General features: G+C 35.6%; 1 protein-coding gene across 3 annotated transcripts in view; it reads right to left on the bottom strand.

Annotated features, from left to right (window-relative positions):
- Window positions 1-17,107, bottom strand: part of LOC119082548 (protein sickie) — a 239,638-nt gene that overhangs the window by 185,662 nt on the left and 36,869 nt on the right. The window contains exon 1 of one of the 3 annotated variants that reach the window (XM_037192059.1): window positions 14,721-17,019. The exons of 1 other annotated variant lie outside the window; for it this stretch is intronic. In XM_037192059.1, coding sequence (XP_037047954.1) covers window positions 14,721-16,979 — 2,259 coding nt within the window. In that variant the 5' untranslated portion in view covers window positions 16,980-17,019. Of the gene's footprint in view, window positions 1-14,720; window positions 17,020-17,107 lie in introns of those variants that run through there. One more of the 3 variants, XM_037192060.1, reaches the window with a different exon arrangement.

Raw genomic sequence — 17,107 nt, 5'->3', positions numbered from 1 at the left:
ATTATTTGGCAGATGATGAGAAAACCTAAGCCAGCTTGTTTGAACTAATTGGGTGTAAAATTTAATTTTTGCGTAACGAAGCAGAAAGCGTCAACTCTAGCGATATCATTCATTTTAGAAATTGTATTTCAAAGACTGCGTCACACTTTTCTCGAAGAGATTTTTGTTGGGATATCAGTCGTTTTAGAAGTTTTATAACAGTTTATAACAGAAATTCGGAAATTTGGCAAAATTTGAAAATTTGGCGAAAATCGAAAATTTGGCGAAAATCGAAAATTTGACGAAATTCTAAAATTTGACGAAATTCGAAAATTTGACGAAAATTGAAAATTTGACGAAATTTGAAAATTTGACGAAAATCGAAAATTTGACGAAAATCGAAAATTTGACGAAAATCGAAAATTTGTCGAAATTCGAAAATTTGACGAAATTCGAAAATTTGACGAAATTCGAAAATTTGACGAAATTTGAAAATTTGACGAAATTCGAAAATTTGACGAAAATAGAAAATTTGACGAAATTCGAAAATTCGACGAAAATTCGAAAATTTGACGAAATTTAACGAAAATCGAAAATTTGACGAAATTCGAAAATTTGACGAAGAAAGTAATTCTCTATCTGCCACCATTCAAGAAATATCTCCAAAACCCCAATTGACCCACCCATTTCCAACTTTCGACATTTTTCGCAAATGCCCTTCTTTTCTACTCGTAAAACTCTGAGACTTTGCCGAAGAAAGTAACTCTCTATCTGCCACCATTCAAGAAATACCTCTAAAAACATAATTGACCCACCCATTTCCAACTTTCGACATGTTTCACATATGCCCCTCTGTTCTACTCGTAAAACTCTGAGACTTTGCCGAAGAAAGTAACTCTCTATCTCTCAAAAATATTAGTCCTTCCATCCTACGCTCGAGTAGCTCAAAATTTGGTCACTCTAATCACTCTAGCTCAAACGAATCTGCCCCGATTTTTTTAAAAAATTTTTTGTTCGAATCGTGTTACGAATACCTTTCATGTGATGGGTCGCACGCCTCTGTAGGTTTCAATACAGCTAAGCTACAGCCGAAAACGGTTCATTTCATTTTGTACACAAAAAATGAGTTCTGTACACAAAAAATGATTTTTATACACAAAAAAAAAATATTTTGTACACAAAAATATTCATTTTGTACACAAGATTGTTTACATTGTACACAATAAATGTATTCTGTACATAAAATTGAATATTTTGTACATTTTCATTTTTTATTTTGTACCCAGAGACAGTTATATTGTACAGAAAAAATATTTTTCGTACACATAAGAAAAACACTTTGTACTCTAGTATTATTTATATTGTATTAGGTGTTCGCGTGGTTTCTTTTCCGCAACAAAGTAGTGAATGGAAAAAACTAATTTTTTATAACTAACGACAAAAATAACTAACACCTTTCTGACTTAAGCACAAACAATTGGAGTCAAAAATTACTAAATACACAAATTACTCCCGTACAAAAATAATATGAATTTTCAGATAAAACACGTAGACAATCTCCTGAACATTCAAGGGGGGATACTCCCCCCTTGACCCCCCTTTGCGGGGGCTGCCGCCCCTCGACCCCGCTTTTTTATTTTTCCATTTTCTTCACGGCCTGCGGCGCTCACTATTCCCTAAAAATAATAATAGTGTTTAAATTGTTGATGCTGCACTTATTAGTATCAAGTGAATTCTGGTTACTCTATTCCATCGAATATGGTCGACCTTTTTTCGAATATAGTCGATATACTATCGAATATAGTCGATATATTCTCGAAAACTTTTGATATACTCGAAATAGTCGATATTCTCTCGAATATAGTCGATATATTCGAATATAGTTATTTTTGTCATTAGTTGTTTTGATACATTAGTTGATATGGCCTATAGTTATTTTTGTAGTTAGTTATAAAAAAATAGTTATTTCGACCGAACGCCGGTGAAAGAATAGGAAGTTTATGATTTGCACTGTATGTTCATATGGTTTTATTGTGTAAAAGGAAAATATTGAGACTTTGGTGCCACATTGTGTAAAAGGAAAATATTGATTCTCTCTGTGTCGTATATCAACTTTCGAATGCTATTTACTTAAAGGTAAAATTCAATTTTCCCCTACATTCACTCTGTGGTGTGTTACTCTGTTAAAGGAAATTATTGAGACTTTGGTGCCACACTGTGTAAAAGGAAAATATTGAGACTTTGGTGCCACATTGTGTAAAAGGAAAATATTGATTCTCTCCGTGTCGTATATCAACTTTCGAATGCTATTCACTTAAATGTAAAATCCAATTTTCACCTACAATCACTGTGATTACTCTGTTAAAGGAAAATATTGAGACTTTGGTGCCACACTGTGTAAAAGGAAAATATTGAGACTTTGATGCCACATTGTGTAACAGGAAAATATTGATTCTCGCCGTGTCGTATATCAACTTTCGAATGCTATTCACTTAAATGTAAAATCCAATTTTCACCTACATTCACTCTGTGGTGTGTTACTCTGTTAAAGGAAATTATTGAGACTTTGGTGCCACACTGTGTAAAAGGAAAATATTGAGACTTTGGTGCCACATTGTGTAAAAGGAAAATATTGATTCTCTCTGTGTCGTATATCAACTTTCGAATGCTATTTACTTAAAGGTAAAATTCAATTTTCCCCTACATTCACTCTGTGGTGTGTTACTCTGTTAAAGGAAATTATTGAGACTTTGGTGCCACATTGTGTAAAAGGAAAATATTGATTCTCTCTGTGTCGTATATCAACTTTCGAATGCTATTTACTTAAAGGTAAAATTCAATTTTCCCCTACATTCACTCTGTGGTGTGTTACTCTGTTAAAGGAAATTATTGAGACTTTGGTGCCACACTGTGTAAAAGGAAAATATTGAGACTTTGGTGCCACATTGTGTAAAAGGAAAATATTGATTCTCTCCGTGTCGTATATCAACTTTCGAATGCTATTCACTTAAATGTAAAATCCAATTTTCACCTACAATCACTCTGTGATTACTCTGTTAAAGGAAAATATTGAGACTTTGGTGCCACACTGTGTAAAAGGAAAATATTGAGACTTGATTCTCTCCGTGTCGTATATCAACTTTCGAATGCAATTCACTTAAAGGTAAAATTATATTTTCCCCTACATTCACTCTGTGATGCGTTACTCTGTTAAAGGAAAATATTGAGACTTTGGTGCCACACTGTGTAAAAGGAAAATATTGAGACTTTGGTGCCACATTGTGTAAAAGGAAAATATTGATTCTCTCCGTGTCGTATATCAACTTTCGAATGTTATTCACTTAAAGGTAAAATCCAATTTTCACCTACAATCACTCTGTGGTGCGTTACTCTGTTAAAGGAATATATTGAGATGGTTGCTGGGAATCTCGCGCCGCGTCATTCACAATAATTCAAATTTTGACACATTTTGTATAAGGAATATGTCACTTTGTGAATTATTGTGAATGACGCGGCGCGAGATTCCTTAACACCATTGAGATTGAGAATTTTGTGCCACACTGTGTATAAGGGATAATATCGAAAACTTTGGTGCCCTATTGTGTATAAGGATTATATTTATTCTTTCCGTGCCGTACATCTAGTTTCTTGTTCTTATGCTTGTGTACGAAATCTATTTTTTGTGTACAATATGTATTTATATGTGTATGAAAAAAAATATTAGTGTACAGTATCACTCTTTCTTTGTACAATGTATTAATTCTTATGTACAAAATATTTATTTTTTGTATTAATATTTATTTGTTATGTACAAAATAAACATTTTTGTGTACAATTAATTATTATTTAATGTACAAATTATTGGTTTTTTTGTACGAGAATTTTTTTTTGTGTACAGTTATTTTTTATTGTGTACAGATTTCATATTTTGTGTACAAATTAAATTAAACCGCCGAAAACGCGTTCCCAACCCTCGAAAACCACACTCAGAAACCACTTCGAGGCCAATAAAACAAAATTCTGGTTTTTCCTGGGGTAATGGCGTATCACATTTTCATTTTTATGCCCACCCTGAGGTTCCTGCAAAATTTCATGGAGACTGGCTGACTAGTTTCCGAGATCGACCGTCGATAGATAGACAGATAGAAACATACAGAGTAAGTGGAAAGATTTTGATTGTTTGGAAAACGTTAATTTGGTGCATTTTCCATCAAAATGACCAACTTCAAAACGATGTATCTCCGGCAATTTTAAAGTTACATAGTCAAGTGATAGCTCGTTTTGCTCGTATTTGAAGCGCGAATAAGATAGAATAGGATTTGTGGTGATACAGGTCAAAGGAAAGAAACTTAAATTCTCGCCTATATATAGTTGCCGCGTCTCCAAAAAAATTTCTTCGTTCTTTTTTTGGAAGTTAGACTGCGTCAAGTCCTCCGCTATCGCTCCGGACATGATGACCGCATTAGCCGGAGTTCATTGCTTATTATCGTCGTTCCTATCGATAACAGATGACATTCAGAATTTCAATCCCATCCAATTTCCTCGTTGGTAATGCTATGAACGACTACTCAGAATGTAGTGTCGATCCAGTACAAAAATTCTCATTCTCGAAGTAAAATTTCTCAATAAAATTTCCCTCGCCCTTCAGACGTAAAAAAATTTCCTTCTTTGAATCGGCTGCATCCCAGACGCAAAACCATAAAATTTCGTAACATTTCAAACATTCGTTTTGGTATGTACAACGCACGCCGTACAGATGAATAGGGGAGGAAAATATTCATAATTTCATTGGCATTTTCACCGACATTAAGAAAATATTTGCTCGCCAGCATTATTCAAACCCATTTGATATAAATTCGGTTTGCAAAGTACTGTTCCATGAAATTACAAAAGGGAGTGAATTGTGTATGCTCGAAAAACGCTCTAACTGCATGTCATGTATAGGTGAAACAACTTTTATTTTTCCCATTGCGAATTTTAAATTTTCTGTTGGAATTATTAAAGCATAAATCAGAGCGCGCCAACATTGTAACAAACTCTCTGTGTATTCGATAAGCGTTCGAAACGCTAACGCCTTTTATCGTATATTTTCCATCTACCATTAAATCTTTATCAATCTTTCATTGAGTGTGTATAGCTTCTGAACGGCGGATAATATGCTTTAAAAAAAAAAATCGTAAATTCCGATAAATGTTTAATGTGAAATCGTTGCGCTTCTCGCACCATAAAACTGTAGCTGGGTGCAGATTATTTCACTACCCGTAATAACAGCATTGTTCGCAACAATTATAGACAAACCTTTCCTGTTTATCCAACATGAAATGGCTTAATGGATGTTTATATATTCCAATAATCGCTTAAGTTATCCGTTGAATAACAAAATCGGTTCCTGATAATTCATCGTGTGTATAACAGGAACATATCAACGTAATGGAGCGCTTTGAACATACATGATTCGAACTCTAAACTTTGTGTGCTTATAAGTTTCGAGTTGAATCATTAAATCTTGTATAGAAAATGCTAAATGTGCAAACTTTGGTGCACTAATTCAAAGAGTAACATGAGTTCTTAAATTAGATAAGTTTGTGTGTTTAAAAGCCAGAAATGCATTTTTTTTGTGACTTCAACGAATTCGAAACACAATGGAAATGGCAGTGACAGTGCAATATAGTGAAATATATTTAGCCGGAAGTAAATCTTTAGTGTCGTAAATTTCATCGTGTTTCGTAAAACTATTTTAATTTTAGTCAAATTGCGTTAAAGTTTCGAGTCAAAGATTAAATCGCAGTAAAACAGTTTGAAACTTATCTGTCTGTCACGATATTTGCAATGAAAACTCTTTATTAAGACTAAATGTTCTAGATTCTATAGCACTGCTCCCGGCCAAGGAAATAATGCGGAAATCGAAAAAATCAGCGGGAAATGTATGTACCGGGAAGTCTGTTCCATGTTTTTGGTTACCGGGAAGAAAACATTATTTCCATACCCGCCTACTCCTAGCATAAAGATAGAAAATAGGTTGCCGATGACGGGCCGTCAATGATGGTATCAGAATAGTCTTTGCATTTCCTTCGGTAAGGCACGATTTTAACTTTCTTGGTGTTAGTTAAAGACACACAGAAAATTTGGTGGCCCTTTGACGTCTGGCATACGAGTGTTAATGCTAATAGTAATGCCATGCAGTTTCCCACTGCTATGTCATTCTTTGAGCGTTTTCTGTCTTTTTTATAGTAAATTGGTAGAATTTCGATGAAGTAAAAGATTTTGTTTAAGTTTGTCAAAAAAGCTTTGATCAAAAGAAGTAACAGATTCGAAAATAATATCGATGATGTAAAAAATGCATCAGCGTATTCGAGAGTCGTGACTCAAGAGGTTCGATATATATAGAAAGTGAAAGAACAGGTTATGTTCGTGTGGTATCAGAGCATTAGATTTTTTAAACAGAAAATCGTCCACTTTCCTCATTAGTAAAATTATGGCACAGCATTACATCAACCCCACATACTTAATTTAAATATATGAGAAATTTTGACTACTGTGTCGAAGAGCTCTCAAAGATACATCTTATTTGAAGACTACACAGCCGCGTATACCATTAGAAGTAATCGAAATGACCTTCCAGAAGACTAATTGTATTTTCCACTGAACGCTGTACATCAGATAAACAGTCCCAAAATTTAAGTTCGCACTCATTTCAGTTTGAATTGTAAAAGCTCCCCAAAGTGTACCTGGCGTGAAAAATTGTATGTTCAATCGACCACCTCGCATAGTCTGGTGTACAAATTGAACGATAAGATTCCATTGAAGGCAACATGTTCATATAATACTATTTTGGCAAATGTTTGAATTAAAATCATCATGAAAAGTACATTGAAACCTCGACACCTTCAATATCAATAACGCAATCAAAAGTTCACTCTAACTTACAACTTTCTTCTTTACTTCACAAATTACGTACAATGCGTGGAGATTGTAATCATATTTTAAATTAACGACTTTTCACTCGATAAAGCAATCATAACGACTAATTATCATAAATAATGAAAGTAAATGTTAATTTCCTTCATCTATCAACACGACACACGCCCACCACACATAACGGTTCCTAATTCAATTCCATTACGAAAAATGCCTTCCAGGCGCATGTTGCACGCAAATTTTTCCTATAAATCAACAGTCCAATTGAAACATTAGAAAACGGAATATAATGTAAAATGCACACGTGTGCATCAATTAAACAAATGTTGCACTGTACGTTCCACAATACGTGCAAGTGTGTACGACGATCGGATCAGTAAATCCATTGCGGATAAGAAATAAATTGTTCGTCCCGAGAATTCATCTAAAATGTGTAACGAATGTTTCCATAACTAAAATTTGGCACATATGGTAGGAGCCGTAAACTAACTGGAAATACATTAATGAAGAGGATATTGTATTATCCGACTATCCTGAATTGAAACGCTTCAACGAATTGAGACAATGGTGAAATAATGTTAAATTAATTCAATTACATTTTCGGGGAATGAAATATGGAGTGTTTCTCTCGTGTTGTACGTATGTTCTTCGAGTATGATATTGCTACGTTCGTTCATATGGTTCATATTAATTGGTTTTTCCATACACAAACAGCAAGCCTGTAGCTAGTCTAATTATCGACACTTGTACTTCTTTTGATTAACAGTTTTTTTACAGATCCAAAATCTGGTACTTCATTAGTTTCAACATGCCTTCATTTATGAATATAAAACCTCACTAGCTACAATTAACCATTTATTTCTACCATTTCTGTAGATAACAGATGATATAGCAGTAATAATTGCTGTCAAGGATTATATCGACCACTCGTATTTTGTCTATTTGCAGACGCCTGCAAATAGTGTCTTCAGTTATTTTGACTATATGCAGGTGCCTGCAAATACTCAAAATAATATTAACACACTATTTGCAGGCGTCTGCAGAAAGCATCTATTCTTATTTATGTTGAAGATTGAACCTAGCATTCTCATAAATTCTAATTGAGTTAAATCAATCAAGTTGGCACTTGAGGAAAGACAGTTATTATGTTTAATCTGTTAGAATCAGCGATTGAATAAACATCACTTTTTTGTATCACTGCTTTTGTTCCTCACCGCAAACTGGAACCTCTAACAGGTTATGGGCCCAGATCGGGGATAGGGCAGTGAAAAGTAGAAGATGAAGATGGAAATAAAATCGAGAATGAAAGTATGCTGACATGGACTGAAAACGGAGTAGGATTTGGAATATGATTTGGAAAGGAAAGAACGTTGACGACAGGACTAAAAATGGACGAAAGAATGGATTGCGAGCAATGACAGAACAAGAAACAAGTGTTATTTACGGCATCGATATTGGCAAAGTTTACCGGACGAAAGAAAAGAAAGGAAAAGAAAGGAAAAGAAAAGAGAAGAAAGTGGAACAGAGTTTGAGCAACAGAACTTGAGCGGAGAGCAACAAAGTTTGAGCAAAAGAAAAAGGATACAAAAGAAGAAGAAAACTATAAGAGAAGAAGAAGACAAAAGAAGATGAAGAAGATGGAGGAGAGGATGATAAACAGAACAAAAGAAGAAAACAGAAGGCGGAAGACGAAGACGGAAGGCAATAAGACGAAGGTGGAAGATTCATTGGGACAATGGTTGAGAAATCGGTCGCCGCAGAGTCGGTCGTTGGTGGCAAAGTTGCATGTGAAGGCTTCGATAGTTCTTCGTACGGCGTAGTGTATGGTTATGATGGAGAAGCTGGTTACGGCAGTCCATATGGTTCTGGTTAAGGAGGAAGTTAACGGAGACGAAGACTTAAGATAAAATTTGATTTATTATGTTGTCGCTATGCAACGGAGGATGATATTTATTCAAGTGGTAGAATTTATGGGAATGAGAAGAAGTGTTGAAGATTGAACTTAGCATTCTCATAAATTCTAATTGAGTTAAATCAATCAAGTTGGCACTTGAGGAAAGACAGTTTTTATGTTTATTCTGTTAGAATCAGCGATTGAATAAACATCACTTTTTTGTATCACTGCTTTTGTTCCTCACCGCAAACTGGAACCTCTAACAGGTTATGGGCCCAGATCGGGGATAGGGCAGTGAAAAGTAGAAGATGAAGATGGAAATAAAATCGAGAATGAAAGTATGCTGACATGGACTGAAAACGGAGTAGGATTTGGAATATGATTTGGAAAGGAAAGAACGTTGACGACAGGACTAAAAATGGACGAAAGAATGGATTGCGAGCAATGACAGAACAAGAAACAAGTGTTATTTACGGCATCGACATTGGCAAAGTTTACCGGACGAAAGAAAAGAAAAGAAAAGGAAAGAAAAGAAAAGAAAGGAAAAGAAAGGAAAGGAAAGGAAAAGAAAAGAGAAGAAAGTGGAACAGAGTTTGAGCACCAGAACTTGAGCGGAGAGCAACAAAGTTTGAGCAAAAGAAAAAGGATACAAAAGAAGAAGAAAACTATAAGAGAAGAAGAAGACAAAAGAAGATGAAGAAGATGGAGGAGAGGATGATAAACAGAACAAAAGAAGAAAACAGAAGGCGGAAGACGAAGACGGAAGGCAATAAGACGAAGGTGGAAGATTCATTGGGACAATGGTTGAGAAATCGGTCGCCGCAGAGTCGGTCGTTGGTGGCAAAGTTGCATGTGAAGGCTTCGATAGTTCTTCGTACGGCGGAGTGTATGGTTATGATGGAGAAGCTGGTTACGGCAGTCCATATGGTTCTGGTTAAGGAGGAAGTTAACGGAGACGAAGACTTAAGATAAAATTTGATTTATTATGTTGTCGCTATGCAACGGAGGATGATATTTATTCAAGTGGTAGAATTTGTGGGAATGAGAAGAAGTGTTGAAGATTGAACTTAGCATTCTCATAAATTCTAATTGAGTTAAATCAATCAAGTTGGCACTTGAGGAAAGACAGTTTTTATGTTTATTCTGTTAGAATCAGCGATTGAATAAACATCACTTCTTTGTATCACTGCTTTTATTTCTCACCGCAAACTGGAACCTCTAACAATTTAACGCTAACGAAGGTTAAGGCGTCACAGCTAAGAGAGACGTTCAACTCTCGTTATTATTACTTTATTTCTGAATTCAACGAATTTCGAAGTTTATTTCAGAAATTTCATCATCAGTAAAAACCCCATCAAAAAATGTCACGAATAATATTCCCAATAAAATGTTTAATGTTTCAAACTCCCCCCGCAACACCGAACTAAAAATCATATTGTTTCAAGCGTCATAAAATTGCTAAGCCTCTATAATAAATGACATGGCCTAACCCCACCTATAAAGAACATTCTAAATCATGTACCACATGCATTCGAAATTGCAGTTTTTCATCCCCCTCAGCCCAGCATTACAACATCATCGCATTTATCTGATTAGAATTATTATGGGCATATCCAACACAACACAACAAAACGTTGCAATATTCTAAATTAAAGAATTATAGGAATTCAAACCGGGGGGAGGGCTAGAACATTGGTTAATAAATGCTTATGCATGTAGGAACGTTCCCCTAAAAATTGTGTGTAAAAAAGAGGAATGCCATTAAAAGTGTAAATGAAATTTTGTTCATCTTTTCCACCATTTATCATTACACTCTACGTACAGATGCATGGAAATTTATGCATTGAATTCTTCGGGAATCGTAGTGTTTGAATAGGACGAACAAGAAGAATAAAATAAATGTTTTAAAGATGGTGCCAGAGCACACAAATCTACGTACTTCGAGAAACTAATAATGAATCCCCTACATTTAATGCAAAGTGCACTGTATCGTAGTTTCAGATGATTGCAGTAAAAATGTTTGAATAAGGGGTTGAGGGTGGTTTTTGATATCATATTTTTTCCATGTTTAATTCAAATGTGTCTCTGGGAATTTCAATTTATGATTAGGGGTTGGCTTGTTTGTTTTGGAATTATTACGTGTTGAAATGGAATAAGTAAAAAAATGTCGTGACTATTTACAGTGTGAGTTATTGGGGGTTGTTGTTCGAATGAAAATATTTTCGTTAAAAAAATGATGGGACATGGGACGAAGGAAATTTTTTATTTTTATCTAACAGTTCGATAGACTATCACCAACCTTCAACACGCATTTTTAGTAACCTATATCATCTGTTATTGCCAACGATGACAAAAATAAGCAAAGAATCATGGCTAATTCGATCTTTTATAGAAAAATAAATGTTGAAACAAATGAAGTAATAGATTTTGAATTTTGATTAAATTAGTTCCACTAAAAGAACTAAAAGACTCGAAATTATTACTGGTGAAATTCTTGCCGTCTACCAAAGAAGTAAACAAATTGTAAAACACCGAGTGCCTGTTAGCAACCCGATACGAAAAACATTTTTAGACCCGTACGAAGTACTGGGGTCTTATAGGTTTACGCATACGTTTGTAACACGTCGAATTGGACTCCCTGAGAAAGGGGAAACCTATTGTGGTTGTCTAGAGATGCCAAATCCGCGAAAAAAAAATGTCCGTCTGTCCGTCTGTCCGTCTGGGAGATGCGGGAAATCAGAAACAAAACTACATTTTTTATTTACATCTTTAAAAAAAAAAATTCTATTTAAAATCGCTTGATAAGATTTTAGTGTAGACAATTGAGTCGTACAACTTTACTATTGCATAGAAAAATAGGTCAGCATCCTCTTAAATTTTTTGTGTAACAGTAACTTATTAACCGTACGAAGAAACACCTTTGGATTTTTGGCTAAAACATGAAGAATCGATTTTTTTAACTGTGAAAATTCTATGTCTCCAGTTTCGTGGCTGATCACAATGTGAAAGTGAGATACTCTCAGAGTTCTACAACAACCAAATACAAAGTATACAGTAGAAGGTTCCAAAAATAACCAAATAAAATTGTACCAAGTCATACAAATCGAAACACTCCGATCCGAAACATGTTTCGAAGACTCTGCAGAATTCTGCGAATCTTGAAGACAGTGATACCGTGTCGGATACCGTACATCAAATGCAATGGAAGCGACGGGAAAATGAATTTTGCCTGGTTTATGGTCCTCATAGACAGAGGACCTCGGCATTGCACGATATTTGTTTCTAAATTTGGTCACCCATGTCAAAAATGGTCTAAAATATCAGTCGATACTGTCCAGAATCTGGAAATAATCTGCAATTCTGGAAAAATTGGTCACTTACATCAAACGCAATGCAGGCGAAACGAAATTTAATTTTGTCTGGTTTATGGCATACATAGACAGAGGACCTGGGCATTGCACGATATTTATTCCAAAACAGGGTCACCCATATCAAAAATAAGTCGAAATATTAGTTTGAAATCAGTCGATACCGTGCAATATTGCACGGTAACGACGGTTTATTTACCCATTTTTCACGCTATTTTTGATATGGGTGACCCTGTTTTGGAATAAATATCGTGCAATGCCCAGGTCCTCTGTCTATGTATGCCATAAACCAGACAAAATTAAATTTCGTTTCGCCTCCATTGCGTTTGATGTAAGTGACCAATTTTTCCAGAATTGCAGATTATTTCCAGATTCTGGACAGTATCGACTGATATTTTAGACCATTTTTGACATGGGTGACCAAATTTAGAAACAAATATCGTGCAATGCCGAGGTCCTCTGTCTATGAGGACCATAAACCAGGCAAAATTCATTTTCCCTTCGCTTCCATTGCATTTGATGTACGGTATCACTGTCTCCAAGATTCACAGAATTCTGCAGAGTCTTCGAAACATGTTTCGGATCGGAGTGTTTCGATTTGTATGACTTGGTACAATTTTATTTGGTTATTTTTGGAACCTTCTACTGTATTTTTTGTATTTGGTTGTTGTAGAACTCTGAGAGTATCTCACATTCACATTGTGGTCAGCCACGAAACTGGAGACATAGAATTTTCACAGTTAAAAAAATCGATTCTTCATGTTTTAGCCAAAAATACAAAGGTGTTTCTTCGTACGGTTAATAAGTTACTGTTACACAAAAAATTTAAGAGGATGCTGACCTATTTTTCTATGCAATAGTAAAGTTGTACGACTCAATTGTCTACACTAAAATCTTATCAAGCGATTTTATATAGAATTTTTTTTTAAAGATGTAAATAAAAATGTAGTTTTGTTTCTGATTTCCCGCATCTCCCAGCACGATAACTTGAGTAAAACGCATCCGATTTTGAAAATTCCCGTTTGGTAATGTCAAAAGACAGGCTAAGTTCGAAGATGAGTGATTTTGCATCGACCCCAATAAGTGCTTTACGGTTTTTCGAAGATATCTCCGGACATTTAAACGTTAAACTTGTAAGTGATACGTCAAATAAAAGGTATTTACAATACCGATCGACAAAAAAAAAGTTTATGGAAATCGGATGACCGACTCGTGAGTTAGACCCCTTGGTGTGGAACAGGCACAGGGCGGCAAGTAGTTTTTGCTTGTAGGTCGGCCACATTTGAACATATTTCGTCTGTTTTAGCTTTATTAGATAGGTATTGACCGTACCAATCAGGGAAAAAATGAAATTATGTTCTCCGGAGCGTGAGCTAGGTCTCTTGGAGTGAGCTCTTATCTGGCTACTCGGAAGTGCAGTGAACGTGGAGTATTTTGTCAATATCTCGAGTAAATTTTGACCGAATTTCATGAATTTTTTTTTGTTTGAAAGGTATTAACGAATGTAAAGCGTCGGTACTATTTTCGGTTTCCTAACAAAATGGCTGCCGGCGGCCATATTGGATTTTATTAAAAACGATATAAAGTGGGAAAATTTGTACTTAGATAGTTTCTGTTAACATGGAAATAATGTGTTAAGTGTGAGGGGTTTCAGGGATTCCATATATGGATATCTATATATACCTATATACAGCTATATTGAGCTATATACAGGCATATAGAGCTATATAATAGCATAATATATTCCTCTGTGAAATGTTTATTTACAGTGAAATATAGGTAAATATAGCGGTATATAGCTGTTTAAATAGGAATTTATGAAATTTGACTTCGTACGGGGCTGTCTATATTGCCTCCGGCAATTTAATTGTATATGATAACAAGGCAAAGAGTGGATAATGTAAGTGATTTAAAAGGAAGAATAGTTTTTCAGCAGAGAAGAAAATGAAGTAAGAGAAATGAAGAGTTTCACATTAAAGGCTTTTGATACGAATAGGTGTTTCGTACGGGTCGGCGTTAGCTATGTTTATCTAACAGTTCGATAGACTATCACCAACCTTCAACACGCATTTTTAGTAACCTATATCATCTGTTATTGCCAACGATGACAAAAAATAAGCAAAGAATCATGGCTAATTCGATCTTTTATAGAAAAATAAATGTTGAAACAAATGAAGTAATAGATTTTGAATTTTGATTAAATTAGTTCCACTAAAAGAACTAAAAGACTCGAAGAAGTCTACCAAAGAAGTAAACAAATTGTAAAACACCGAGTGCCTGTTAGCAACCCGATACGAAAAACATTTTTTATGATTTTTTGACGCTCAACATTGGGTTCATACCGCAGACTTATGTGAGACCGATATGTACACACTTTTAACGTCTACAAATTTACCTAATTAAAAGTTTATCCAAATGGTTAGATAAGTCAGAATTTGGAATAATTTTAATTAAATGTAGAGGCCATAAAAGTGATTCGTATCTCTCCAATTCACAATAGTGTTTCATTCTGAAAAATGTATAAATTCAAGCCCGTAAAATCTTATCGACCTAATTCTTACCTCAGATAAACCTTCATTGGAATCACATTGTTGCAGTACCAGCACGGGTGGGTCAAACTTCACTTCAGTCAGTCCATCCGGTGTAGCAGGACTCAAAAATCCGCTATCCGCATCACTATGCGTTGATGTGGGTCTCGGTGCCTTTATTTTGTATTGATTACGACTATGCACCGGCGCTGGATAAAAAAGCACGTAGTTCGATTCGATCAAGGGCAATGCCTTATTCGAACATTTGTATGACACATTTTGCAATTGAGGTGATGAAACACTTTGCTTAAGGGTATCTTTTTGCTCGTTTACCGTTGCTTCGGCAGTCGACGTTTTCGAGGGTGATAAATTGACTTCAATTTGATTTTCGATTCCAACATTTTCGCAAAATTTATTGGATTGATGCAGGAATGATTCATCGTACTTGTGACGAATTAATTTTGTGGATGTAGACGTCGGCAGGGATGAATGTCGATACAATTTGTCATTTCGTGAGCTTAGTTTTTTGTGTGTTACACCACTGAGCCGATGGGATTGATTTTGTGATGGTTTTTCATTCGTAATTGATTGTGACACTGTTGGTTCTGCAATTCCGTTGACTTCATCATTTTCTTCGATAGTGTCGATTGTGTCCGCATTTGTTAACTCTATTACCGAATCGATAATATTATCGCTGGTGCTCTGACTACCTGAAGACGTTGTTGCTTCGTCACTTGTAGTTTCCACATGACCGCAATATGTATTCATATCACAGTCATCCGATATAATCGCAAGTGCGTCGTGATCCTCATAAATTATCTCTTCAATAAACTCGTTCTCGTCCACTTCCAATAAATCGTCGTCACTGATTGGAACTCTCTTAATCTCTTTCTCATTCACAAAGTCTGTGCTCGGATCGAACAAACAATAGTTTTCTAAGTGCGGAATTCCTTTACGTGGCCGAACTGGTAAATTTTTAAAAACACTCGACGAAAATTCCGGCCTAGCCATTATGTCGTTGGGCGAACCTTTTGCGTAGTTCATTTTCGAGAAATTCTTTCGTGTCGGATTGAACATTACATAATCGTTTGCGTTGGCTCGTAAAATTTCCCGATTACCGTTCTTTTTGTAATTTGTCTCGCAGTCGGTTTTTGTCAATGCAAAGGACCGATTTCCGCTACGTTTCGGTGAGCGTTCAAATTTTGGTAAAGTAAATTTATTCCGAAGATGTTGCGAATCATTTGCATTTTGCTGAGTACAACAATCAACCCCAAATACGGTTGTATCTACAACAATATGATTCTTATGCTGAAGACTTTCATCTTCGTCGTCAAACCTAATTTTCTTTTGAGTTTCAATCAAAACGTTCTTTTGTTTGTATATGGTTGCCGATGAGGGTGATGCTGTGGGTGATGGTGGATTACAGTATGGCGGTGGTTGAACCCAAACGTTTCTATCTACTGTTGTCGATGCATAATTTGCTGGAAAATCTCGGTACAGTTCTGTAAATGTTGCGAAACCATCACCGTCTTGTTGGTTAGAAGAACTCGTTCTGTTATGCACTGTACCGACCCTTGAAACTCGTTTATTTCTCGTTTTATTTAATTCACTGTTATAGAATTGGTTTTTCACCTGTTTGCTTTCTACGGCCGTTGTTACCGTAGCAACAGCATTTTTGTTTACCTGAAGCGCTTTCGGGAAATTCGATTTTTGTTTTTCTTTTTCCACTGACTGACTTAATGGTAAAGTATATTTCGGTCTTTCAGCAGTTGCTGTTTTCTTTGCTTGCGATAATTTCGGTAAATTACTTTTCGAAACAATAACACTCACTGTAGATGTTGAGGGTAATAAATTACAGTTCTGATTAGCACTGCTTGAAGGAAGTTTTAGTTTCGATTTTCTACGGAGCGTTGAAATAATTGGCTTTGATTCTATTCGGTCGGATGTACCTACTGTAGACTGTGATTCATTCGAAATATGTCGCTTTCGTTCTGATAATTTGCTTCCTTTCCTTTTTTGAGCAGCAATATCATTTCCTTGTACAACTTCCTGGGGCGATATTTCATCATCTTTTGCATTTTGAATGATGTTACACACACTGGTTGGCCTGTCGCTTGATACATCATCGTATGAAATTGGTGTTTTCGGTGATTCGATGGAGGGCGGTCGACGTTTCACTGTGCCGGTATAGGAGCTCGGCGAATCCCAATCGGTTTGACTCGGTTTCTGTATTTCTTTCGGTAAACTTGTGGGTTTATCGGGAGGGATTAATAATACCCTCTTTGGTATCATCTGTTTATACACTTGATTTTACACATTTGGACACTGTTCGATTTCGATTATATCGGTGATTTAAGGAGAAATGTGGTCTGAAAGGTAGTTAGGTTGAATTTTCGTCGCATTTATTCAGGAACTATTTT

Source organism: Bradysia coprophila, unplaced genomic scaffold (genome assembly GCF_014529535.1).
Source record: "Bradysia coprophila strain Holo2 unplaced genomic scaffold, BU_Bcop_v1 contig_476, whole genome shotgun sequence".
Classification (NCBI taxonomy): Eukaryota; Metazoa; Arthropoda; class Insecta; order Diptera; family Sciaridae; genus Bradysia; species Bradysia coprophila.
Note: the sequence above shows the minus strand (reverse complement) of the source record. Positions and strands in the feature narration are given on the sequence as shown.